The sequence below is a fragment of the Haliaeetus albicilla genome, chromosome 19, assembly GCF_947461875.1.
Source record: "Haliaeetus albicilla chromosome 19, bHalAlb1.1, whole genome shotgun sequence".
NCBI classification, from domain to species: domain Eukaryota; kingdom Metazoa; phylum Chordata; class Aves; order Accipitriformes; family Accipitridae; genus Haliaeetus; species Haliaeetus albicilla.
Window position 1 is genome coordinate 24,020,730 of NC_091501.1, and position 27,381 is coordinate 24,048,110.

The 27,381-nt window shown below is 38.2% G+C and overlaps 1 protein-coding gene across 8 annotated transcripts in view; it reads right to left on the minus strand.

The window, feature by feature from the left end:
- CCDC91 (coiled-coil domain containing 91) overlaps positions 1-27,381 on the minus strand; it is a 159,649-nt gene that overhangs the window by 18,578 nt on the left and 113,690 nt on the right. For 7 of the 8 annotated variants that reach the window (XM_069806818.1, XM_069806822.1, XM_069806819.1 and 4 more), the window contains one exon: positions 19,530-19,643. In XM_069806818.1, coding sequence (XP_069662919.1) covers positions 19,530-19,643 — 114 coding nt within the window. Of the gene's footprint in view, positions 1-16,314; positions 16,861-19,529; positions 19,644-27,381 lie in introns of those variants that run through there. The other variant, XM_069806823.1, reaches the window with a different exon arrangement.

Here is a 27,381-nt window from a genome sequence, read left to right on the forward strand (position 1 = left end):
CCCTGCCTGGTCTCTCCCAGGACCCTTCGGTTGTGGGGTTGCTGAAGGTTGAAGAACAACAGGTGCCAATTGCTACCACGACGGTGCACCGGCGGCAATATCGCACCAACCGAGACTCCCTGATCCCCATCCATAAGCTGATTTGCCAATTGGAGAGCCAAGGAGTGATCAGCAAGACTCACTCACCCTTTAATAGTCCCATATGGCCCGTGCGGAAATCTAATGGGGATTGGAGACTAACAGTAGATTATCGTGGGCTGAATGAAGTCACGCCACCGCTGAGCGCTGCTGTGCCAGATATGTTAGAGCTTCAATATGAACTGGAATCAAAGACAGCTAAGTGGTATGCCACAATTGACATTGCTAATGCATTTTTCTCCATTCCTTTGGCAGCGGAGTGCAGACCACAGTTTGCTTTCACTTGGAGGGGTGTCCAGTACACCTGGAATCGACTGCCCCAGGGGTGGAAACACAGCCCCACTATTTGCCATGGACTGATCCAGACTGCACTAGAAAAAGGTGAAGCTCCAGAGCACCTGCAATATATTGATGACATCATCATATGGGGCAGCACGGCAGAAGAAGTTTTTGAGAAAGGGAAGAAAATAATCCAAATCCTTTTGAAGGCTGGCTTTGCCATAAAAGAAAGTAAGGTCAAGGGACCTGCGCAGGAGATCCAGTTCTTAGGAGTAAAATGGCAAGACGGGCGTCGTCAGATCCCTGCGGACGTGATCAACAAAATAGCAGCTATGTCCTCACCGACTAATAAAAAGGAAACACAGGCTTTCTTAGGTGTTGTGGGCTTTTGGAGAATGCATATTCCAAATTACAGTCAAATTGTAAGTCCTCTCTACCAAGTTACCCGGAAGAAGAACGATTTTAAATGGGGGCCTGAGCAACGACAAGCCTTTGAACAAATTAAGCGGGAGATTGTTCATGCAGTAGCTCTTGGGCCAGTCCGGACAGGACCAGATGTTAAAAATGTGCTCTACACTGCAGCTGGGGAGAATGGCCCTACCTGGAGCCTTTGGCAGAAAGCACCTGGAGAGACCCGAGGCCGACCCCTGGGGTTTTGGAGTCGGGGATATCGAGGATCCGAGGCTCGCTATACTCCAACTGAAAAAGAGATATTGGCAGCATATGAAGGAGTTCGAGCCGCTTCAGAAGTGGTTGGTACTGAAACACAGCTCTTCTTAGCACCCCGACTGCCAGTGCTGGGCTGGATGTTCAAAGGGAAAGTTTCCTCTACACATCACGCGACTGATGCCACGTGGAGTAAGTGGATTGCACTGATCACACAACGGGCTCGCATAGGAAACCCCAGTCGCCCAGGAATTTTAGAAGTGATCACGGACTGGCCAGAAGACAAAGACTTTGGAATGTTGCCAGAGGAGGAGGTGACACGGGCTGAAGAGGCCCCGCTGTATAATAAACTGCCAGAAAATGAGAGGCAATATGCCCTGTTCACTGATGGGTCCTGTCGCATCGTGGGAAAACATCGGAGGTGGAAGGCTGCTGTATGGAGTCCTACACGACTAGTTGCAGAAACTGCTGAAGGAGAAGGTGAATCGAGTCAGTTTGCGGAGGTGAAAGCCATCCAGCTAGCATTAGATATTGCTGAAAGAGAAAAGTGGCCAGTGCTCTATCTCTATACTGACTCATGGATGGTGGCAAATGCCCTATGGGGGTGGCTACAGCAATGGAAGAAGGGCAACTGGCAACGCAGAGGTAAACCCATTTGGGCTGCCGCACTGTGGCAAGATATCGCTGTTCGGATAGAGAAGCTAGTGGTAAAAGTACGTCATGTAGATGCTCATGTACCCAAGAGTCGGGCCACTGAAGAACATCAAAACAATCAGCAGGCAGATCAGGCCGCCAAGATTGAAGTGTCTCAGGTGGACCTGGACTGGCAACGTAGGGGTGAGCTATTTATGGCTCGGTGGGCCCACGATACCTCAGGCCATCAGGGGAGAGATGCAACATATAGATGGGCTCGAGATCGAGGGGTGGACTTGACCATGGACACTATCGCACAGGTCATCCACGAATGTGAAACATGTGCCGCAATTAAGCAAGCCAAGCGGCAAAAACCCCTGTCGCATGGGGGGCGATGGCTGAAATATAAACAGTGGGAGGCCTGGCAGATTGACTATATCACACTCCCACGAACACGCCAAGGCAATTGCCATGTGCTTACAATGGTGGAAGCAACCACTGGATGGCTGGAAACATACCCTGTGTCCCATGCCACTGCCCAGAACACTATTCTGGGCCTTGAAGAGAAAATTTTATGGCAACACGGCACCCCAGAAAGAATCGAGTCGGACAACGGGACTCACTTCCGAAACAACCTCGTAGATACCTGGGCCAAAGAACACGGCATTGAGTGGGTATATCACATCCCTTATCACGCACCGGCCTCTGGAAAAATCGAACGATACAACGGACTGCTGAAAACTACATTGAGAGCGATGGGGGGTGGGACTTTCAAACATTGGGATACACATTTAACAAAAGCCACCTGGTTAGTTAATACTAGAGGATCCGCCAATCGGGCTGGCCCCGCCCAACCAAGACTTCCACATACTGTAGAAGGCGATAAAGTCCCTGTAGTGCGCATGAGGAGTATGTTAGGAAAGACAGTCTGGGTTAGTCCTCCCTCAAGCAGAGGCAAACCCATTCAAGGGGTTGTTTTTGCTCAGGGACCTGGGTACACCTGGTGGGTGATGCAGAAGGATGGGGAAGTTCGATGTGTACCTCAGGGAGATTTGATTTTGGGAGAGAATAGCCAGTGAATTGGGCTGTATGATACCTAACTGCTAAATACCCTGCCAATGCATGTCATTGTATCTATAGTGTCTATATGCCATATCAAGGGTATTACTGTAAGAATTACCCAAATGACTGCGGGATGGACTTTGAAACTAAGCCAAGTACAACAGCGACAGAACTTGAACTGACACCCAGCAATTTCCTCAAGATCAACATCCTCGACCTGCAGAACAAGGGCGTGAGTTGCACCAAATGTACTAGCCACAAGTTCCAGAGGCAGCATACAACAACCCACCATCTCACACCATCTCTCTTATCCTGAAGAACTGTTACAACAGATGGAGCCCCAAAGTCATGGACTAAATAAAATCAATGGACACATTAGAGGAATAGCCCATACGCTAAAGGAATACCATTCGCGTGTGTGTGTGTGTGCGGGGGGACGACGGGGACGGACGCAAGTCCATATACTTATATATATAAGACAAGGAAGTGGTAGTGGTCGATTGGAAAATGTAAGATCTGGGCATGATGTAGATGGTATAGAATAAGGGGTGGATAATGTCCTGGGTTCAGCTGGGATAGAGTTAATTTTTACAGGAACCTGGGAGGTGGGGGGCATAGCTGGGGCAGCTGACCTGAACTGGCCAAGGAGCTATTCCATACCATGTGACATCATGCTCAGTATATAAAGGGGGAGCGGGCCGGGGGGTGGGCTCTTCTTTTCGGTGGGGGAAGTGGCAGAGCGTCGGGTCCCGGGTGGTGAGCAGTTGCACTGTGCATCACTCTTTTTGTATACTTTTTCATTAGTACCGTTGTTGTTGTTGCAATTTCTTTGTGTTGTTCCAGTAAACTGCCTTTATCTCAACCCTCGAGGTTCCAGGTTTGGTTTTTTTTCCTCTCCTCCGTCTTCCCCCCATCCCACCGGAGGGGGGCGGGAGGAGTGAGCGAGCGGCCGCGTGGTCCTTTGTTACCGGCTGGGCTGAAACCACGACAGTAAGCATTAAGGTTCAAGGAACAGAAAATTAATTTTAAACTATTCAGATAGGCATTTTTGAGACCACACTTATTACCGGACTACTCCTTCAGTATTGAGAGGACTGCAGCTTTTGCTAATTCTTTTTACTGAGACACACATTTTACTGGAAACCTCAGTTGGGAATTTGAAGCCAAACTACTGCAGCAAAATTCAGGACAGCTGCTGGAGAAGCATTTCATAAAGCTGCAGCTACAACCAATGTCATCAAAGACAAGACCTCCTTGTTTCAAAACATACACAGATTGAGCACCCATGGCTCTCAGCAGGTCATCACTTACAATACCACAAGCAGAAGATTCTAAAGGAGGAGGAAGAAATCATCAGCAAAACGTAATAAACTGCAGGCTTTATGCTCTACACAACTCCAAATTAATTCTGCAACTGCCAGCCAGTGGAGACTTCTCAACAACACGAGTATATTCCCTAGAGCAGCTTCCTTTGGTTATTAGACTAGCTATTCTTCTTCTTTTCCAGATGCAGCTTCATATTCACGCTTTGGAGTGAAACAACATTATCAAGGACATACAACCGCAAATAGAATAGTAGGTTTTTTACCTTGGCAATACCTTATTTTACATTATTAAAAAAAAAAAAAAAAGACAAGAAACTTGCTAAGCTGGGCAGGGAGGAGGGGGAGGGCAAGGGAGGGAAAAAATACACTTGACCAAATAATATGAGTCAGTAGTCTACAGCCAAAGCAGAAAAATAACAGAGATATATATATATATAAACTATATATATAAAAAATATAAAAGTCATTGAAGCATCTTGCTAAATTTCTAACACATGGGTAAAGACTGCTTGGTCTTTTTATTATTCATGCTGACTTGAATACAAAAAGTAAACAGGAAAGCACATCGTGTTGCTTCATCCATCTAATCTTACCATTGCTGTAGGTAAGAAAATTTACTTCTTTACATATTTCTCTAGCTTCATAGACAACTTGACTAAGTCTCAAATTTTGATCCCACTGGCTTTGCTGCAGGAATTCAACTGCAGGCAATAATGATAGGAAAGATTTCATCAAAACACACATGGTAAGGCCAACTTTCCCATTCACTTTTTAAAAAAAAAAAAATCAAAGTGCAGCAGAAGGGTAAAAACCATAAAAGAAGAGCAAAGATGCTGCAAGATTTGGGATAAAAATAGCTTGAAAATGTCTGCATATAACCAGTTCTGAAACATTTCCAATAATTCCCCAGCTAAAACCCAACAAAAAAGTAAGCGGATAAAACTACTGAGGGTAAAGTATCTCCACATAAAAGGACTTGGGTGTAAATGAGAAGCAGTACAAAAAAACCAAACAAACACTGAACTCTGAATATTCTTCCACTGTAGAAAAACACATTTAGGAACAGAATAAACCATCCTTATGCACAACATTATCTACTCCTTCTATTTGTGCAATGAACAAAAAAAAAATAGATCCTTCTCAAAGCTATACAGCCAAGAGAATCCGTTAAGTAATGGGACTTTGCGGTGACCCTGCAATTACTGTAGGCTTATCCTATCCTGGTACATGGACAGAGGAATTCTACAGACCATGGGGTTTGTTTGTTTTTAAATTAAGATGCTTGTGAGCTCTGGATGTTCACAACACAAATCTGGAGACCACAAGAGTGTCCTTGCATGTCATGGAAACATAATGGAAAAAAAGGCCTTCTGTATTCTGTCCTTGTCTCTTTGGGGCTCAATTCTAATATTATTAAAATGGTATCACAGAAATCTAGGGATGGAAGAGACCTTGACCCAACTTCTGATCTTTGCACTGAGAACTCACAATAATGGCAGAGTGGAACAATTGCCTCTTCTCTTCTCTCTTGCAGTTTGACAGCCTTGCAGGTAGATGACAAAATGCCCTTCCTGAGGCACGTCCATCATTAACTTTCTGAGACTCTTTAGGATCCCCTTGGTGCCAAGAGAATGGTACAACAGGGACATACAGAAAGCCAAGAATGTGGCCTATGACTAAGAAAATAAAACTGCGGATAATTTGCTTAGCCTTAATTAATCCCAGTTGATCATATTGAATAGATAAAACTTTGCTCCTTGTACAAAGTGACGTGGATTACACTAACTTAAAAAAGAAAATTTATAACTGCTGCTGTGTTACCAAAATACCTGATTATGCATACTTACAAATTCTGAATCAAAAAAATGTCAATAAAATACAAATCATTGGAATACAAATTTGGTTACAAGCATATAGATGATTTTGAAAGAAGACAGCAAACGAATAAAGGTTTTGTTTTAATAGGAGTGACAGCTGACCTAACTTTCTCACTAGGACGGTAAAATAAGGGTATTCATGTTCATTCATACGCTAGGATCCATAGTTTTTTCTGGGTTTTTTTTTGCGTGGGTTTTTTTGTTTGTTTGTTGGGTTTTTTTAATTAGCTTGTCTTAGTCAATCTAAAGCTCTCATGAAAATGCCTATGGACAAGAGTCACAAGTTGCATTAAAAATGAGTAATTCCACACATCTAATTAAGAACTGAATTTTTTCTCTACTTAATCTCAAAACAGATTTTGAGAAAGTTGTACAGAACACAAAATGACCAATCTCAAAACAAATGATCTGGTTATAACTCTCAGATTTCCAGAAGTACACTACAAAATACTGTTCAGTTATAACACTGAAGGATTAATCAGGAATAATACAGGAGAGCCTCGCTTAGAGGGGACAGGAGGTGTGTAAGGATGCATCACTTCCTCCTGTCACACACAGCCTTCCTAATGGACCACGGAAAGAAGTATGGAAGTCTCTCTTCTGTTTCCTTATCAAATACTTGCAGAATCGAGGGATCCTGGATGACAGATGTTGCATTTCCCTGAACCTCAGGTGTTGCTTAATCACCTAATGATGTGAAAAACAGCACCACTATCCACCGATGGATACATCTGGGTGACATTAGTACAGTGTACACTGCAAATCTTTATTAATGTGAACAGTCTATACCCACAGGGCAAGTTGAATGATGATGTGATAGCAGACCAAATCCAAAATTGATACACCTCTTAAAGTAATTATAATGATGCACATTGGATTAAAATCACAATACATCTAAATCACAAGAATAGTTTCAAAATAGTGTAGTAACCAGTCATCTCACTGTTGAACATTATAATTCATCCTGTTATTTTTTTCCTCTTTTGGCTTTGATGGCACAGTATTTTCTCAGCAATAACACCACTTGATTTCAGTTTCAGCTGGAATCTTGCCTGACTAAAGAGTACAGGCATAATCTCGGTCTTTGTAGATTTATACAGTGAGGCACAAAAGGATATATGAAACAGTTTTAACTTAAGTAAAGAATTTCAAGCTCCAGCAGTTTTACTCTGAAGTAATTGCAAAACCCATACAATAGGTATGTATGTAGTTTCAACTAAATTGCTTTCATCAGTATAAATGATTACTCAAGGAGTTTGAAAATTATTATTTTGGTTATTTAACAATTTCCTTTGGATTTTAATGAACCTAAGTGGCAGAGAACTGTACTTTTTCCCCTTTCCATTTTTAAAGACAGAGTACTGTAATTTCCAGGAAATGAAAAATTCTCTTAAATGCATGTTTCAGTATTGAAAAGTGGCAGAAAAATGCCGTAAGACCCTCTGAAGAACAACGTCTAATTGGATCTATAGATTGAAATACTACATTCCTTCATCAGAAACTACCATCTCATTTTAATATTTAGAAACAATAATTTCAAAGCTTATAGAGACTTAAAAGTTCAGGAAAAAACGCCAAGCTCGCTTCTGTATCACATGCAGTACACTGCTTCAGCATGCCTTATTCACAGAGGAGGAAAAGGAGAGCCAGGTGCACCAACTCATCTTACACTACAACTTTACACAAATCCCTTACTTAATCCTTTGGATTTATACTACTCTTTGAGTTGGGTAAAGGGGCAGTGTGAAAATGTTCCTAAAGCCTCAATGTAAATGTTTCTTTAATCCTATTAAAGCCACAAAACAGGCCCAGCTGAGGGAGCAGGAAACCGAGCTAAGGAACTCTCGGTGACCCCATCACTGCTGTCTCTCTTGGCACTGACCTGTTGGTCACAAGTTCATCCCAGGCATGGCACGGATGTTCTGGTATCAGGCTGGTTCAGGACATCGATACGTAGACCCCTGTAACACGTATGTACATGCCAGACAGTGGTGTGTTTTGTAGTAACGTGAAGTTTCGCATTGGTAACTTAAAGCTGAATTAATAAAATAGTTGATACAGAAATAGAAGATAGGATTAAATGTTTTTAAATGCAACTTTGTTGCATTACACAGAACTTTGTTCCCCAAACATGACACTGAATTCAGCCAAAAATGATACAGCTTTATTGCTTTTCTTTTAAAGTCAGAAGAAGGGGAAAAAGTTAAAAGAAAAATACTTAAGGTGACACCACACTTTAAAAACTGGGAAACTGGTCTGTTAAAATGTGTTGGTGGTAACATTTAGGGTTTGGACTCTCATTAATGTGGCCCCAGGGAAAATATAAACACTGTTTCTGAAATTAAATCTTGAGTTTGCCCACCGCAGTCTTGTTTTCAGCTTCAGCTGCTGGCACTTCAGCCTGCAATTGAGGCCTTGCATCAAATGCCAAGCCAAACACTCAGGAACAAGAATGGCAATGACACCCTATTTTGTTCTAAGTCATATTAAAATACAGCAAGTATTAAAAAAAATAAAAAATAAAAAAATCACTCATTTGAGATTAATAACTTAAAAGAAACTGATTTTCATAGCCTCTCCCACTTGCACTTGTCTTCAAATAATAAACCTTCAGAAGAAAGCTGTGCTTGACACTTGAAATCAAGCACACTTGCAAAACAATAACATATAAAAATTCTGGTAATAACCAGCTAACACTGCAGGGCATAAGTTTCACCTACAAGAGTTCAAAAATAAATTCTCTGCTTTTGATGCATGATTTTGCAAGTGACTAAACACAAATTGATCAATAAATGAAAGCCACCAATCAGTAACACAAGTTTTTCAAGAAAGGTCCTCCCTATTCACAGTGATAAGATATACTAGTATCGTAACTCTTACTGAAACATTTCACACCAGCATCTGTTTAAGTTCTCTCTCTTATTCCAACCTTCTTTTCCTAAATACGCTGCATTCAGGGTGAGAGTGTGCTGTGCCAGCTATTAGTTTTTCCCCTCTCTCTCTTCTGAGACTCTAGCAGTAGCTCTCTGTAATCTCACAAGTAGATGGATCGAGAATACGTGATGAATTGTAAGATATATCCTCTGTCCCAGGTAAGGAATTGGGATCTCTTGCCCAAGAAGGGAATGGTCAGCCCTGCCCATCCTATCTCCAGCTTCTATAATGTCACAAGACACATAGATACTATCCCCTATATGGGAAAAAATGCAGTCTGGATCTACATGGGATGTATGGAGCATCTTACATAACCACCGCTCTAATACACTTCTCCCAGATGGGAATCTGGGTTGCAAATTAATCTGACTCAGAGTAGACTGCAACTGTGTCTCAAAGCAGTGATTAAAGACAGCTTACCTGCCACTGGAGAACTGGAAAGTTTGAAGATTGTGAAGTCACCAATTTACCAAGGAGAGAGAGGAAAGGGTGTGCCAGGATCTCTAACAGGACTCATTCCACTGCTAACACACAGTGGTCACTTGAAGAATATGACATTATGATATACTCTAGACTTCCATCCAATATACTGAGTGAATTCTAAGATTTTTTTTTTTTTGGTCTTTATTTTGAAAAGTAATTGTTAAAACCAGCTCGGCAATATGAATGACGAAGTGTGACCAACTAGGTGCCAATTCATGGCCTAGCCTACATCACTGTGTAGAAACCCCCCACTTTTATTTGCAGACTTCCTAGATTTTGGTCTGAAAGCATTGGATAAGCAGATGCTGCATGCTTGTTATGCCTTTCCTGAAGTAAATAATTGGAAAGAAGGCAGAGTGCTGGATTCTCAATATTGTTCTAAGATATAGCTGAACAGGATTGGCAGCAAATGCTTTTTAACCACGCAAGCACATCAGTACTCAACATGAACCCTATCAGCGCTCTTCTTGGAACCATGAAGTCAACTATACAGTTTAAAAACCTGCAGATTATATATGTGCAGTCTGGTTACTGAAGTTACTGTAGTAGTTTATGGTAACAGTTATTTTCTGTTCAACCCAAGACATTTGTAGGTATTTTAGAAGCCTTTCAAAGCATATCATTCCACATTCACACACAGTATTTCTGAAAGGCAGGTGAAGGGTTCCTTCTTTTAGTCCACTCATCATCATGCCAGTCAATTGTATAAATATATACTTTACTAGAAATAGTGAATAATTTTGCAAGTTTACTTAAGATAAAAAAAAAAAGACTGGATGGGTACAGTTGGGAAGTTTAGGCAATATAAATAAAGTAAAAGAGATAATTTATAATCTAAGCGCGATTATCACCGCAAGAATCTGAGTTCTTTAGTGTAATTATCATGGATTTAAAGCTACATTAGTATTCAAGTTTCAAGAGGAGATTTTGCTGAGTTGCAATGGTTACTGCCAATAGATGTATCGCAAATGTAAATACCATCATGCATGTATAGAAGCACAAAGAGGAAAGCAAAGGTGCAGTCAATGTGAGAAGGTCAAGGAATTCTCAGCTAAATAAAGCTAAGAGAAGTTACCTATACAATAAATGTCTAGAAGGTAATCAATTTAATAATTTCAGGAAAGACAGAATATAGATAAGCAATAGCTGAACTCTATGTCAACTCTTAGTTGGACAGAAAGCCAAAATGCTATAAAAACTGCTTTAATAGCAGTGTGCCACAATTATGATAATAAGGTTGAAGACTGATGTATGGGTAAGATAAAAATGGTTGCAGCCTTGTGACATTTCCTCAGTGGCAGAAACACCAATTACATATATAGATTTTTCTACAGAGATAATGTCACCTTTGAAAGTAGAAAATTAAAAATCATTAACAGAGCGGAAAAAAACAACCCATAGACTTATCTGTCTGATAGCAGGGGCCAACAAGCCATTGTTATTTTCTATTAAAGTGATGTTTGGAGGTGTTTTCTGGTAATAACATTGTTTTCAAATGACTTTTTATAATCACACCCAGTTTCAGCTACCAGACAGACTTCTTGTTTCTCTTCTACTGTGCTGATCTTCCCCATTAATTTGATCTAATTCTTATTATAAAAAGGGTTAAAAACTACAAAGTCCTCATGGAGACTATATGGCCTATATACTAAGGCATTTTTGCCAATATTGTAAAGAACTAAAATATTATTTCAACTGCAGTACTAAGATATATAAAGGGAGAACTTTTAGTCTGATTTGTTTAAGAAAAACTTAATTGATCATTTTCTGTGACAATTTTGATGGATAAATAACAGAGCAACTATGCAGAGGTACACATATCTTCTCGTATGGCCAGCCTTCAGGAGTGAATTTCTGTCTGAACGCTTCGTATCTACTTGTAAGTAACCCTTAAGGTGACCAAAAACGAAGTGCATTTGTAAAAACAATTCAAACTATTACGCTATTTCTGTCAGTTTGCCTACTGTTCACTTACTGAAGGAACAACAGGAGACTGGAAGGCAAATTGTCTTGCTTTCTTCAGTTTGGCACGAGTCAAAAGAGTGGCTAACTGCTGTACAACATAGGAGTTAAATTCTTCCTTTCCCAGCTCTACCTCCTCACTGATAAGGCAGGTATTTTAGAAGTTGAGAGACTTTGCTTACTCTGAGGTAGCCACCGGCAGAGACACGGGCATACACAAAACAGGTAGGAAGCAAGTATGACGGTGATATTGTTGAACTTTCTCATGCAACAGAGTGGTAGATATTAGGAGGAACTAACACTCAGCCTGAAGTCAGGGTGGCATTCTAGTCTGTACAGATGTCTCCTCTGACAGACATATACTTGCTTAAGTCAGTATTACACAGCAGCTTGAAATTGGTAACATTTAAATGATCTGATGTCCCGAGTTAGGAGCCTAGAAGAGCAGATTCTTTGAGTGACCGCTTTCCAGGCGGAAGATATCCTTTGGGAGCATAAATATTCCTTGAGTCCATCTCCTGATGTCATAATAAAAGAATTTTACTGCTTTTTTTTCCCTTGTTCTTTCTAAGGAAAGCTCAATGCAGCACCGTGTATTTTCCTCTGAGTAAGGCTGCCTTCTGTGCAACTTTCGTATCTCAGTAAGGAACTGTATTTTTTCAGTTGTGGCACTAAGCTTACAATGAAAGTAATTTTGAAAATGGCTCCTGGGAGGTATTTTTTACCCTAAAAAAATCCTCATTATTTTCCACCAAAAAAAATGGTGTAACCACGACAGCTACATAGCTTGTGGGATCCACAGCATGAGTAGCATGAACAAGGAACCAAATGGGGATAACTACAGCAAGCTCTACTTGCTGCTGCAGCTGCTGACCAAAAGAAGATGACAGCTGTGAGGCTGACAACTTGGAATAATAGCAAGTGCATTTATTCATCTAATCTTGCTGTGGTTCTGTATCTTCCACTGAAAATACTTACAGTATACAGAGAGTAAAATTACTGAATTCATAGGAACACTTATGGTAAACCTCCAAAACACAGATTCATAGAGTTGGTCAGAGATGTTATCTCCACTCTCAAAGTAAATCTCATTTACGTTGCCTAACAAGACATGTGTTTCATGAAAAAATGTATTCCAGGAAAATACAATAGCTAAAACAGGCTGTCAAACTGATAAGCTTTTGTTAAGGTTGTTATTTGTTTTCACTCCTAAAAACGTTTACAGAAATGCTTTAAATTAACATTTGACTCTCCTGGCCTGGATGGTGTGCTGAAGGCATGCATATTACAAGTAGTTTTCACTTAGTTTCTAATTTCATTTAAAGAAAGTCTTAATGAAGTCCATGTATGTATTACTTCATGACATGAAAGCATAATGGATTTATTAAGAGCGTGGTTCTTCAAGCTTCCTGAGACAATTAAAAGCAGAAATATTTGAAATTAGACTTTGAGTCATAATTTAATTTTTAGCATCCTACCACTTTCCACAAATCCTTTCTTTTTTTATTTATTTTCTGGTAGACACAGAAGAGTTGATTGCACATATGCCAAACTAAGAACTCAAATCAGATTATGTCCATATTTAGTACTGAAGCAACAAATTGTACATGAGTCACAGGTAGGTCCTACAAGTGTGGTAGCTGCTGCTACACTGGGCTCCTTGAGGAAATGGAAAACAACCAAGTGCCTCCTTTTGTACTTCCCTATGATGTAGCACACAGCCAGTGGATTTGGCATTTCTTACAGACATCACCTTCATTTTTTTTTTTTTAAAAAGATACAGTTGTGTAAATCATTTTTACTGTCTACTCACTTTGTTTTCATAACAAGAACATAAGAATAGGTTGTACACAACATGTCAGTACGTGTCAGACCAAGGTCCATCTAGCGCAGCATCTATCTTTTCCAGAGGCAAACAGCAAGCACCTAGAAGAGTATAACAGAACAAGCATGCACTGATGCAGTCACTACCTTAGCCAGAGCAGAATACGTTTGCATTTAACAGCTCCTGATGGAATTTTCTTCCAATCAATTTATCTAGTCTTTTTTTTCTTTTTAGAAAGAATCATTTAGGCTTTTAGCATCTACAACATCTGGTGGCAAGGAGTTCCATATTATGGGAAGAAGTATATCTTCCTGCTTGTTTTGCAGGTGACATCTTCTAACTGTATTTACTAGACCACTTTATAATCATTCATGTCATATTTTAAGTATTGCTGATTGCAGAGTTTGATGTAGAGAGTGATGCAGTGTTCAAATGCAAACATGTTTGCATGCAAACAGAATGAACTTTGCCATCAGAAGACTCTTTTGTATTGACCAAGTTAGAAGATAGCAGTTTTGAGGCTTCCAGTAAAATAAGATCACAGCAGCCTCTTGGAACAGACACAATACAGCACCTATCTTGAGACAAACACTTCTGAATGTTTGTATTTTTTCCTTGCTTTTTATAAAGAATACTTTTACAGTAATGATATCTAAACAAAAACCATCAACATGATGAAGGAAAATTCAACTGTGTCCACAAAACAAGTAAAAAAATGTATAACAAGTATTTCAATTGCACAAAAGATCAGGTCAAATACAAAGTAGGGGGTAAACCCAAGACATGCTCTCGTGTACTGCTTCTTCATGACATATGCAGAAACCAAAACCATATGACGATTTTTTTTAACAAGAAATTCCAATAAAATTGAAATTAATGGAAAATATTAACTTGCATCTTTGCAAGTGCCAAACATCTGTTTCAGAGAAATCCCCTCTTAAGTATTTAAATGTCTTTCAATTAAGATGAGAAAAAGTTATAGAAGTGCAGAGAGTACCACAAATGGTGCAAGAGTTATGAGTTATCAATATAACAATGGTAATGTCGATAGCGTATCTTTAAATGTAAAAATCAATATCAAGCAATAATTGCTTTATTAACACTTTATAAACTGAGACATACCTAGTACTTCCATACCTTAAGAAACAGAAATGGGAGCAATTAATTTTCAACCTGTCTTAAAAAAAATAAAATCATATCCTAGTTTGAGTGATTTTTTTTTTTTGTACTGAACTCCTCATGTTTGTTTTTATTCTTCCCTGCAGCAGCCATGTTGATTCAAGTGAATGAGAATTTGAACATACTGAATATTAAATACAACTAAATCAAGTTCCTCTTGTGACCTAGAAAAAGACAGAATAGAACAAAATATCCAAACCAAAAATATGTTGCAAATTTGTAAATAATACTAAGTTCCTTAATATATGGTTGGTATGCTGAAGGCAAGGGAAAGATTAAAAATCATTCACAGTTAACTTAATGCTAAAATGTAATTTAATGCATTTTCTACTTGAACATTCTCTGAAGAGCAGCTTTATCCATTAAGTTGGGGACTAAAATTGTTGAGGGACTAAATGACGGGGACTAAAATTCATTGAAGGACAGGATCTGTTATTACTTTTGAGCTTCGGTTACATTAAGTATTTAACATTGTTGCCCTAGTACATGGTTCAGTGTTTATGAAACTAGCTCTATATGGTTGTGGCAAAACACTGGTATTTTAAAGATCAATCATCTGCATTTTAAATCATAAACAACTAAATCTCAGTCAAAGGTTAAAAACCCATAGCTTTAAAAAGAAATAAAGGTCTGAAGCAAAGTGACCTACAGGGAGAACTACCTGGGTCCTACTGAAGGAACCTTTTTTAAACATAAAAGAATTAGAACAGAATAATGATGTATAACTAGAAATACAAAACCAGAAGGGCATTTCAGATGACACATGGAGAATATATTTAAATTTACCTTCAGTATAAAAAAGGGGGGGAGGAACAATCAAGCAAGACATGCTCTCACCTCAACTGAACTGAGGTGAAACTAAGCATGCGATTGACAGATGCTCAGTGCAACACATCTTCATGCTCTTCAACTTATTTTAACCTTTATTCTCTAAGACAGCAGACCCAATAGAGGTATATACCCATCTGAATTAGTCAAATTTCTCTCAAGCGATTTTTCCTATAAAATTTTAGATATTGGCACAAAAAATTCTAGGATAAATACAGGATTTCAATAGTTTTCCAGTGTTTTGGAAACAGGAAAGTAGGAAGAATATAAGTTAGAATCTCCTCCTCTTGGTTTAATTTAAAACAAACAATCAAACAAAAAGGTTTTATACACTTTATACATGAAAAGTTGGTAGAAAAGATGTCAATAAAGAAAACCTAGAGGAAATAAAAATTTCTGCACCAAGATATTATTTCAGTTCACACTGGATCTAATCTATTCCAAATTAATGTGAAGTCACGCTTTCAGAAGCCAGTTCAATTATTTGACACTACTGGAAATAATTATTTTAAAACACATAGTGCACAGTACTGTTGACATTGAAAAGTCAACCACAGGAATGGAAAAAAAAAATTAAGCACAAAGAGAAAACAGTGCATAAATGTCTTGCACAAAATCTAGTATGAATAAGTAACCATAAAGAGAAAAAAATGCAAGTAATTAAATTATTTAAAATATCAAATGACCCCACAGTAAAAAACCCAACATGGATAACTGAAAGAATAAGAATTCCTGTAAAATAACTAGGAAAATTCAATTGAAGTTCTACATTCCAGCATAAAGCTGACATTTTTGAGGCACTTGTATTCACACCAAAATCAAATGGGACTTTTACTGTTTATTTAAAGGCGTACTGGATAAAGCTCCTTACACAAAAAGGTTCATAAGACTCTTCATTGGTGATTACAGAAAGAATTTCCAAACAATTCCATACACAAAAATAACAAATATTTACACTAAGGCCACATTACAGAAGAGAACGAAACTTAGAAGGGCAAAAATCTCTTAACTTTGTGATCATCTTTTAATCCTCTGTATGGATGCAGAGCAAACTAATGCAAAATTATTACTACAGTATTATTTTGTCTCCTAATACTTTTACAGATATATACAATGGACAGAAACACCAACTATCTCCACCTGAATGGCAAATTCATGAACTGACTGATTCCTAATACAGCTCATGCCATAAATTGGAAAAGGATTACTCTAAGAGCTTCAAAATGACGCTTCTATGACCACTTGGGAAAGGAATTACCTATAACAGCAAAAGACTGGTTTGATAAGCCCAAAAGTCCATTCCAGTCTTATAACCTTCCTATTCCAGAAAATCTAGTTATAAATAAAGCGCTTTCAGAAGCCAATGTGCAAAATCAGACAATCTGACACAGAATGAATAGAAACCCCCACAACCATCACTACATGTTTCTTTAAACAAACCCTAGACTTGTGAAGTATCATATTTTGGTCAATAATTACTAAATTGCTGGGGCAATTTCTGTGGTGTGTGGCTAAGCTACACATTCTTGCTTCAGTTCTCACTGATGAAAGGCTAATGAGAGACTGTGATAGAAACTAAGTTCTCTTTTGAATCCTGAGATGCAGTAGGTTAGACTGTTTCAGAATATGTATTTAATACCTGTTTGAATAAAGATGGTTTGAACTTGACCTTAAAAAAACAACAACAACAAATATATCAAACTTCATATTTCCTACTGTTCCTCCACTCGCCTACAAGATTTTAAGTTTACTGATCATCAGGAATGTGTAATAAAAAAAAAATTAAAAAATGGTTAGCTAGAATATAACTGAAGTCAGTTTTTGAACTGCAACAGGAGATTTCTATGGTTTATTTTCAATGTATATGTTATGTTGACACAAATGACTTCTACAAATAATTATCAAATCAATCTATTTTTAAAAAGATTCATTACCAATCAATTCTTTCTAACTCAAAGTAAAAATTTACTATTATATATAGTACAGTGTAATGCTCGATTACATTTATAACGTACTGCAAAACTTGTGGGATTGTCAGATCCAACTTTTATAAACTGTTATAGAAATTCTTCCAAGAATCCAAGCACAGATACAACTGTAAATGCTCATTAATATTTTAAAATATTTGTAGCAAATAAATAACTGGCCCAATATGCAACTGATTTTCTTAAACTGATTTAAACTGATTTCACAATTATTATACTTTTGCTAAAAGAAACTTTTAATGGAATAAATGACTAAGCAAGTTACAAGCTACTTTGAAACCGTCTATGTAGTAGGTTTACCATGAGGTAATGTACTTTGTACTATTACAAAATAAGCTGGATAAGAATCTGTTTATGAGTCTTTTCCTGAAGCACTTAACCACTGCTAACCAAGTACAAATACTGTTGTGCCCATGTCCCATGGTTTGAAGGACAGTACAAACTTATTTTCAAAATAGTGATGATGAAACATATATGGTGTACACTACCTTTGCAAGGGTGTAAGTGGGACTCCCCGCATCACTCAAGAAAAAAAAACATCACAATCTCAGCCAGGAAAGCAAGGCATTTTCCCTGAGTTCCTTCCAGGAATTCCTTCCATAAGCTGTTACTTTTTAGTATAGTCCATAAAGTATATTTATTACTCTGACAGGTGCATGGGCTTTGACCAAGGTCCATTTACTCTGCCTCTTATATAATTATATAGAAGCTATTATGCCAAATGATTTGGAGTTAAAACCATCTTCCACTCTCAACTTAAATACAGATAGCCTTCATAAATCTTATGCCAGAAAAAGCTAGCTGTCCATACATATGTTTGTTGTTTTTTTTTTTTTAAATGGAGATATGTGTCAATTGATCAATAAGGGAAAAAAGTTGACTGAAATACTTTGATATTCAAGAACTCGATGAAATGAATGGAAATGATGCTCCTACTAGAAAAGCCAAAGAGGATTTTGTTTCTTTGAAGATGGTATTTTCATTGTTTCACTGATTTATGAAAACTTCACAACAAGAAGAGACATTAACAGTGGTCAGACAATGGAATAATGGCAATGAGCTCCAACTGTGTGTGTAGGTGGAAATAAAGTGGAAGAAAATCTCCACTCCTGATGAAAATGGAAACCAAAGAGATTAAGGACAGGTAAGTTGCTATTGATGTGCCTGCAGGAAATTACCTGTCAATTCAAAATGGCGTGATCTAGCTGTCAACCGTGACGAGTCTGCATTAGATGCACTAGATGATCTGCACTAGAGGTCCTATTAACCAATTTACTTATGATACAAGCTATTTTAATAGTAGACCCATTTTCACTTTCCCCACAGCTTATCCTTTGTAAATGACCAACTTCAGATATCAATAAGCTCAAACACCCTTATGGATCGTGTTTTGCCCTGGACATCTGTTTAAATGCCTTTGCCAGTAAGACCCATACTGCTAAATGGAAATTTCTCCACGCACAGCATAATGGAAGAGAGCTTACCCAATATTAATCTTAACTAGTAGCAGAGTGAAACTTCTGAAGTTAAATCTTATTTCCCATACTACTATTCAGCTCATAAAAGCAGGGAAAAGAAGAGGCCAAACACGTTATTTCTACTTCCTTCTCAGGACAAGACTACCAATTAGATTCAAGCTTAGTGATTTTATTTATTGAGAATACTGAAATCACTGAATTTGATCTTGTGCTGCTACTGCCATATGAAAGAGGGTTTAATTTTTTTTTTTTTTATTTTTCTAAAGAGCCTCAAAGGGGAGAAATGTGTTATTTTTTCTCCTCCTACTGAAAACGAATTGAACTGTCTTTTAAGTTTCATTTTACTGTTTATACAAATGAGTATATATAAGCATTAAACTGCAAGTATATAGCATTAACAGAATAACCGAACCCAAGTTTCAGAACATTACAGCATTTCATAACAAGAACAGTGCACTGACTATAAATCATGCTCAATAGAACACCAATACATTTTCAGGCTGTCATATAATATGGGTTGAGAACATAAAATAGCATGTGTTATTGATACTGAAATACTTTCAATGAACAGAACTCAGATCACAATTTGAATTTGACAGACTGCATTTATGTCCCATCTTTAAGTTAGTGTAATAAGAAATACTGTAAATTTCAACCCATGTATTCATTTCTGCTTTTTGGCTTGTGATGAACTGACAATTCTATAAATATATATGAAGAAATATATCAATGCAACAAATTGTTTGAAAAAAGGAGTGACGAATCGGAAGATGTAACTCCTGATTCTGTGCCCTTGTGCATTTTAAGACAGGATTAATAAACTTCTCCAATTTCTCACCGCATGAAGTGAAACCCGTTAGCCACTGGTAACTCACCCTTTTCTGCTCTTTAATATATTCCATCAGTTCCTCTCTTGTCCTTTTCACTGCTTCTTCAATTGCCTTTTCACTTCGTTTTTGCTCCTCCATTAATGCTTCCTTGACAATTTCCTTTTTAAAAGGAAAACATGTGAGTGTAAATATCAAAAGTATTTCACACATGTAATACAGGTCATCCCTTTCATTCCTACTAAATTTTTATCATGACCACACTCATTTCTTAGTGACAGTTATCCTAAATGTATGCTATATCTTCACAAAAATTTAGAAATTCAGTACTTTAATCACTAAAGGGCCTAGAGAAGAGCGAAATAATCACTTTAAAGCTGTGTTAATAGGTACATAATGTTCCTTGAGAGCAGAAGAAAAGGAAGCAATACAGGTATTACATTCCAACTGAAGCAGGGATGTACTAGTTGCTATTAATAGAATAGAACAGAACAGAATAGACTATTTCAGTTGGAAGGGACCTACAACAATCATCTGGTCCAACTGCCTGACCACTTCAGGGCTGACCCAAAGTTAAAGCATGTAGTTAAGGGCATTGTCCAAATGCCTCTTAAACACTGACAGGCTTGGGGCATCGACCACCTCTCCAGGAAGCCTGTTCCAGTGTCTGACCACCCTCTCGGTAAAGAAATGCTTCCTAATGATCAGTCTAAACCTCCCCCCTGGCGCAGCTTTGAACCATTCTCATGTGTCCTCTCACTAGATCCCCAGGAGAAGAGCTCAGCACCTCCCTCTCCAGGTCCTCTCCTCAGGAAGCTGTAGGGAGCCATGAGGTCACCCCTCAGCCTCCTTTTCTCCATACTGCATGGCTGTTCAGAACCTACGTAAGAGCTGTTCTAACATCACAGTAAGCAGAGTCCTAATGACAATAAATTTGTTTCCAAACCTTGGGAATTGTCAGGGACACTCTGTACACAACAGTAAAAAGCAACAATGGATACCACCCCTCCACCCCCACCCCAAATTAGCATTACCTTACACCAAATCTGATTCAGTACTAGAAATGCATCACAGTGGAGAAAGCCAGGAACCACTTCTGAAAACACCTCTATCACCTCCAGTAGAACTTATCTGTGTAAGTTACCAGCTCAGGAAACAACTTCCTGCACCAAAGCCACTGTCCTAAAACTTAAGTCCCAGCATCCCAAAGCTACTCATGCAATAAGTGATAACATTGTTTAGCCAAGTGTTTTGTTTCTGAAATTCAGGAAAATAAAGTGACAAACATAAGATTCCTGAAAATGAACCATACCAAAATGTAACATTTTCAGAAAGCTACAAAACATCCAGTAAAAATAATCACACAATGTTAAATGATTTGGAGGGGAGACCGAGAGGGAGATGGAGTGTCTCAGAAATCAGAAACACTAGTGCACCTGTAGAACGAAGCAGGGATTTGTGACATGCGCTTCTGTTAACAGGATCACCGAGCTTACTTAGTGCGTTCACATTTAGCATAAACAGTAAGATGTAATCAGAATTTCATAGGATGAAACTTGTTTTTCTTTTTAAAGAATACAAATATGCCGTATTTGTATTCCTAATAGCTATTCAGAAATATTACTTCAGAAAAAAAGGTTTGGGTTTGGGTTTTTTTTTGGGGGGGGGGGGGGGGGGTGGTGTTGGTTTGGGTTTTTTTGGCAAGAAGCTCCACAGTCCTTCAAAAATACATGCATAAAAATTGGCAAAAAACCCCCTGGTAACTGTTGCAATACTCATAGAAATTGTAAATAATGTTGTTACGTTATTTTTTTCTATGGGCCAAAATTCATCTCCCCTGTTACTGCACCACAGCCATGCATCACAGAGATAGCTGAACTCAGGATTCAGTGCGTAACAAAATGAATGGGTAAGCAAAACAGGCCATGTTGCAGCTGCTCTGAGGGAGGGTTTGGAGGGCAGCACATGGAAAAGACGAATCTCAATTTCCCTCTAAGTGCAGACTTTTACAAAACTCAAAGCAATGCAGCCATGGAAAAATGGAAATTAAAAAAAATTGAAATAATAGAAAAAACTATGGTTCAAAAAGGAACACACCAAGACTTCTAGTGTATTTATTCACATATATGATTTTTTTTAATCAAAACTTTTTGCAAATGAGAAGTAAATATACATTGACCATCCTCCTTATTACTGTTCACTGATTAGACATAACACTGCATTACTAGCAGGTGCTGAAAAGATTTGTCTATAGGTTTGCTTGACTGCAGAGTAATACAGACATTTTATGATACATATTTACAACTAGGATTTGTGGGAGTGGGGAAGGTTGGTCTATGGTTTTTCCTTCCCCCTCCTCCCCCCCCAGTCTCTACTGGCCAAGGACCAAAGGTCTAAACAAAGTTCAAACTCTTTCTTTTCCTATATGCTACACTATCAGATGTGATCCATCATCCATTATTAACTAAATATTAAATCAGAATAATGCCTACTAAGCAACACAGTTTCTACACAGACAGTAAAACTAAAAAACATTTTTCACCACTTCAGTAAGAAAAAAGATAAAAATCAAAGATAGCTTAATTTATTTTTTTGGATTTAATTATTCACAGGCTTTCAGGCTCTTGTCAAAATGACTGAGTCTACCTTGTACATACACTATCGGGTTTAGAAGAAATCAATTACTTTGCTGCAGTACTTAAAGTATTGAAAGTATTCAGTTAAAGCACCATGCTTATTTATATGGGAATAATGACTGACATAAGGAGAAATACATAACTTTACAAACGTTTGTGAGATAGAATGACAACCATTTTATTGCTGTCTTTACTGGTTTAAGAAACTTTTGTCAACCTACAGCGACACCTGCTTTAAATACAGAATCTCAGAATCCTAACTTACGCATTCTTGGTGCTTTACTATTCTGTCATCTTTGCAGAAAGTATTTTTGCAGGAACTCAACGGTACTGAATGGATTCACTCTGGAGGACAGGTGGAATTCTAAGGTTTTGGAAGTAGAAGGCATTTATGAAGTTACATAATTCATCTGTACACGTAAGAGTGGCATTTAACCATATGCTATTAGTGTACAAAATGAAGAATACCACCACTGAATTGGACCAAACACCATTTTTTTAAAGACTCTTCAGTGAAAGTGTTTCAACTGAAAAAGGAAAATGTTATTTCTTACCTTTAGCTATTTACTCCTTTTCAGCCAAAACTGAACAGTTTCTGCAAAACTATGCTTCTGCTATCTTTATAACAGAAAAAGTCTAAAATCCCGAATTTGAAATGCGCAACAATGTAGTCCCCACTGTTCTGGAATACAGCAAATATGAAAAACCATAGTTGTGAAAAGTGATTATCATTTTTTCTACTTTAATTCAGTTTACCGAAGAAAAATCCTGAGACAAAGGTCTCTTTCACTACAGAACTCTGGCAAGACTAACAGAAAAAGTAGCAGAAAGTTACATATTATAGAAATATGCTGTTCTTATAACTATATTCTCATGCCAGCTTAATTTGTCCAAAGGTCCCAAAATACTGTCTTGTATTAGAATGGAAAAAAATCCCATCATTTACCCCATTAAACTCTTAAAAGCAAATAACACAACTGATAAGGTGCTATATATCTTAGTATGTAGAAAATTTTACATCAATAAAATACTTACAATCAATTAAAGTATGTTAACTTTCCTTGGTATCATGCTACTTGAAACACTGTACGAGCAAAAGTCCAAATAACAATACAATTAAATTCTACAAGTCTATTAAAATAAACTGCAAGAAAACAGAAACCACCAGCAACACTGTTATGGAAAACTATTCTATTACGCCAGGATTAAACCAGAAAAAATAAAATTGGAAAGAATTCTTTTCCATTTACAACGGCAAGTTCCCAAAATTAAAACCAGTATTAATTCTCTGAAGAACATACTGTTACGGATAACAGTGAAAGCAAAGTTGTATAGCAGCCTGTTTGGGCAATACGCAAAGCATACCATAACTATGCTAGTTTTTAATTTTTGTTACCAATACTTATTTCAAGAGCAACAAGGTGATAAAAAAATATTTTCTAACATTGTACACCCTTATTTTTTTACCACAAGGAACAAAACATTACTGATTACTTCTATACTATTAAGTAAAGAAGTTGCCTTAACTTTTTACTTTCTTTTTTTTTTTCCCCTTGTCACATTCACAATACTGACAAAGTAAGAGTTTTATAATGAGATCCAAGGGTCCTCTTAGCTTCCCTAGAAATTCCAAAAAATGGAAGATTTAAGAATCCAGCCAAGTCCCTTACTGTTTTTCATTGCCTCACTCTATAGCACAAATGTTAGTTTTTCTATATATTCCCAGCATCCATCAGTTCAGAAAAATTTGAATAACCCTGAATCAGTGGATATTCCAAAATCCCAATATTTCAAAAAGCAAATACCTATTCCAAAACATACCGGGAATAGCTAGTATGTTGAACAGCTATTCCCATTTCTTTAATCCCTGTGCTTTCTTTTGTCTTATATAGATTTTCTAATTACACAGTGGATGACTCAAAATTTGAATGAGAACAATTGCCATACCACATACTAAGTTTATTTTTAAGTGAACACAGTAAACAGAGCTTTACTTCAGTAAAGCCTTTGACACCGTTTCCCACAGCATTCTCCTGGAGAAACTGGCTGCTCATGGCTTGGACGGGAGTACACTTTGCTGGGTAAAAAGCTGGCTGGATGGCCGGGCCCAAAGAGTTGTGGTGAACGGAGTTAAATCCAGTTGGCAGCAGGTCACAAGTGGTGTTCCCCAGGGCTCAGTGTTGGGGCCGGTTCTGTTTAATATCTTCATCAATGATCTGGACGAGGGGATCGAGTGCACCCTCAGTAAGTTTGCAGACAACAGCAAGCTGGGCAGGAGTGTTGATCTGCTTGAGGGTAGGAAGGTTCTACAGAGGGATCTGGACGGGCTGGATCGATGGGCCAAGGCCAAGTGTATGAGGTTCAGCAAGGCCAAGTGCCAGGTCCTGCACCTGGGTCACAACAAGCTTGTAGCGTTGCATGGGCTTGGGGAAGAGTGGCTGGAAAGCTGCCCGGCAGAAAAAGACCTGGGGGTGCTGGTTGACAGCTGGCTGAATATGAGCCAGCAGTGTGCCCAGGTGGCCAAGAAGGCCTATGGCATCCTGGCTTGTATCAGAAATAGTGTGGCCAGCAGGAGCAGGGAGGTGATCATCCTCCTGTATTCAGCACTGGTGAGGCCGCACCTCGAGTCCTGTGTTCAGTTTTGGGCCCCTCACTACAGGAAAGACCTTGAGGTGCTGGAGCGTGTCCAGAGAAGAGCAACCAAGCTGGTGAGGGGCCTGGAGCATAAGTCTTATGAGGAGCGGCTGAGGGAACCTGGGTTTTTTAGTCTGGAGAAGAGGAGGCTGAGGGGAGACCTTATCGCTCCCTACAACTACCTGAAAGGAGGTTGTAGCGAGGTGGGGGGTCAGTCTCTTCTCCCATGTAACAAGTGATAGGACAAGAGGAAATGGCCTCCAGTTGTACCAGGGGAGGTTTAGATTGGATATTAGGAAAAATTTCTTTACCAAAAGAGTTGGCAAGTACTGGAAGAGGCTGCCCAAGGAAGTGGTATTTAAAAGCCATGTAGATGTGGTGCTTAGGGACATGGTTTAGTGGTGGACTTGGTAGTGCAAGGTTAACAGTTGGACTGTATGGTCTTTTACAGGTCTTTTCCAACCTAAGATATTCTATGCTTCATCTACCATATTCTAGTTAACCAAAAGTACTGATGTATCTTCTGAATATATAAACATTTATTACTTCATAATACAAAATTAATATAAGGTACATAATGAAATCAAAACTGAAATCTCACTATTTCAGATACATATTAACTATACTTATAACCTGAAAATCATCTCAAGAGTCACAGTCTGCCATGACAATGGTAATTCAACAGACAGATCATGTAGCAATCAGACTGCACAATCTCATATGGCTGCAGACAAAGACTCATACTTAGTGGGCTTCATCCCATTTACTAGACTTCTGGTAATACTCCAGAACACTTTTATTTTTTGGTGATTAAACTTCACCAACCATGCTCTAGTATGAATCATATAGTTCTATTACTCTGTGATTTGATGGTCTGTTTCTCAACTGATTTTAAACATTATCCTGCTCACTAATTCAGGAGAAATGAAATAGTACAAGAAAATGCACAGCTTTCTTCCCAGGCTTATGTCTTAAAAAGGGACACTACAATCACTAACAACAACACTGAACTGGCTGATTTAGTTTGCACTACCCCTTCCTTGCAGCTCACAATGGGCAAATGTAGACCTCTGTAACAATGGCAGACCGCTAAAGACTATGAAAAGACAGCTTTGCTGTGGTATCAATGAACTGGGAAGGAAACTCTTTTATCCTTTCTATCTGGTTTTCAGAAGGCTTCAAAGAATAAACATCATACAACACCCAGTCCCCTAGCCAACTCAGTCATGTATTTTTGCCCTATCCTTTGAATTAATTAGTGACATTAGTTTTTCCTTCTGTGAAAAGAATCTTCACTCCTTCTGTATGACCCTTCTTGAAGTGCTCTCCTCTAAGTTCTCAAAGTCACTGTCTGTCTTTGCCCTACTTCTGTCAGTCATTACAGTAAATTATCAACTGATATGCAGATTATCTAAATTCTGATATTACCTATCACTGTCGTTTAACAAAGTCTTAGCTGCATGTACATCCTGTCAGCGTATGTGCATACTTCTCGTTCATCTCTTTCTTTGCTCTTTCCTGTCATGCTCTATCTACCTTTAGATTTTATCCTAATTTAGATTTTGGTTGCAAAGGTAAAAGTTGGCCCTTATTTCATCTTCAGCTAAAAAGGGTAGAGCATTGCTTGACACCGGTTAAAAGATTAGAATACCTAATAAAAAATAAAATAAAGTTATTCAAGTACTCAACTGACAAATCATATTCAACCATGAATTAGCAGTCAAAACCATGTATATATCTGCAGGAAGACAGAAAGAAAAAACAGTGTACTGTATATACCAGAGAACTCCAGTAAGTATTTAAAAACAACAAAAAAAAAGAACAAAAGAAAAAAAAAAGCCATGTGATGGTTTGCAATATTATAGGAAAATTCTTTTGTTTCCTCATAAGGATCAGGTGGCAGTACTAAGTTTTATCTAGGAAATGCAACCACAGACTGCAATGTTAGTGGTTTTTCAGAAAATAGTAACCCTCAAATTATAATGTCTGTGGTTATAAGCTACTACAAACTACTTCTGAAGTCAGACATGGTTAACGTCTGCATGCAGTGGACTACTCCTTTTCCAGACTTTGCAAGCATATTAAAAACTAAACTGATCTAATGGCAGGGATCTCTTTCCACTCAGTGCTACTAAGTTGTGTGCTTCCTCACACACTCAAGATTACACAACATTTGCTTTTAATAAAAAATGTTTTTCTGTGTCCTTATGGAATCACCATGGTCTCCATAAACACTGGACACACTAATGTTTCTGCAAGAAGGTGGAAAAACAAGAAGAAAGTGAAAACTGAACATAATGGTTGGATATCCTCTTGAGAGAAATGTAAGCAAACACTCCCACTGAAAGTTGAACAATATAGTAAAGGCAATAGAAATTGGAGAAGAGGTCCTCTGAAGAGCAAGTTCTTCTCCAGCACATTACGTGATACTAAATTATCAATAGTCTATTTGGGTAGGAATCACAATAGTGAGAAAAAAACCAATGACTTCTTGTATGAATCCACAAGATATTGAACATGAACAGCAATGTTATGATAGTCCAGGACTGTTGCTGAAAAAATCTTTTTTCTTCCCAAGTTTAACACTCTTCCACCCAATCAAAATCCTACAAAGTCTAACAAAGTTATTC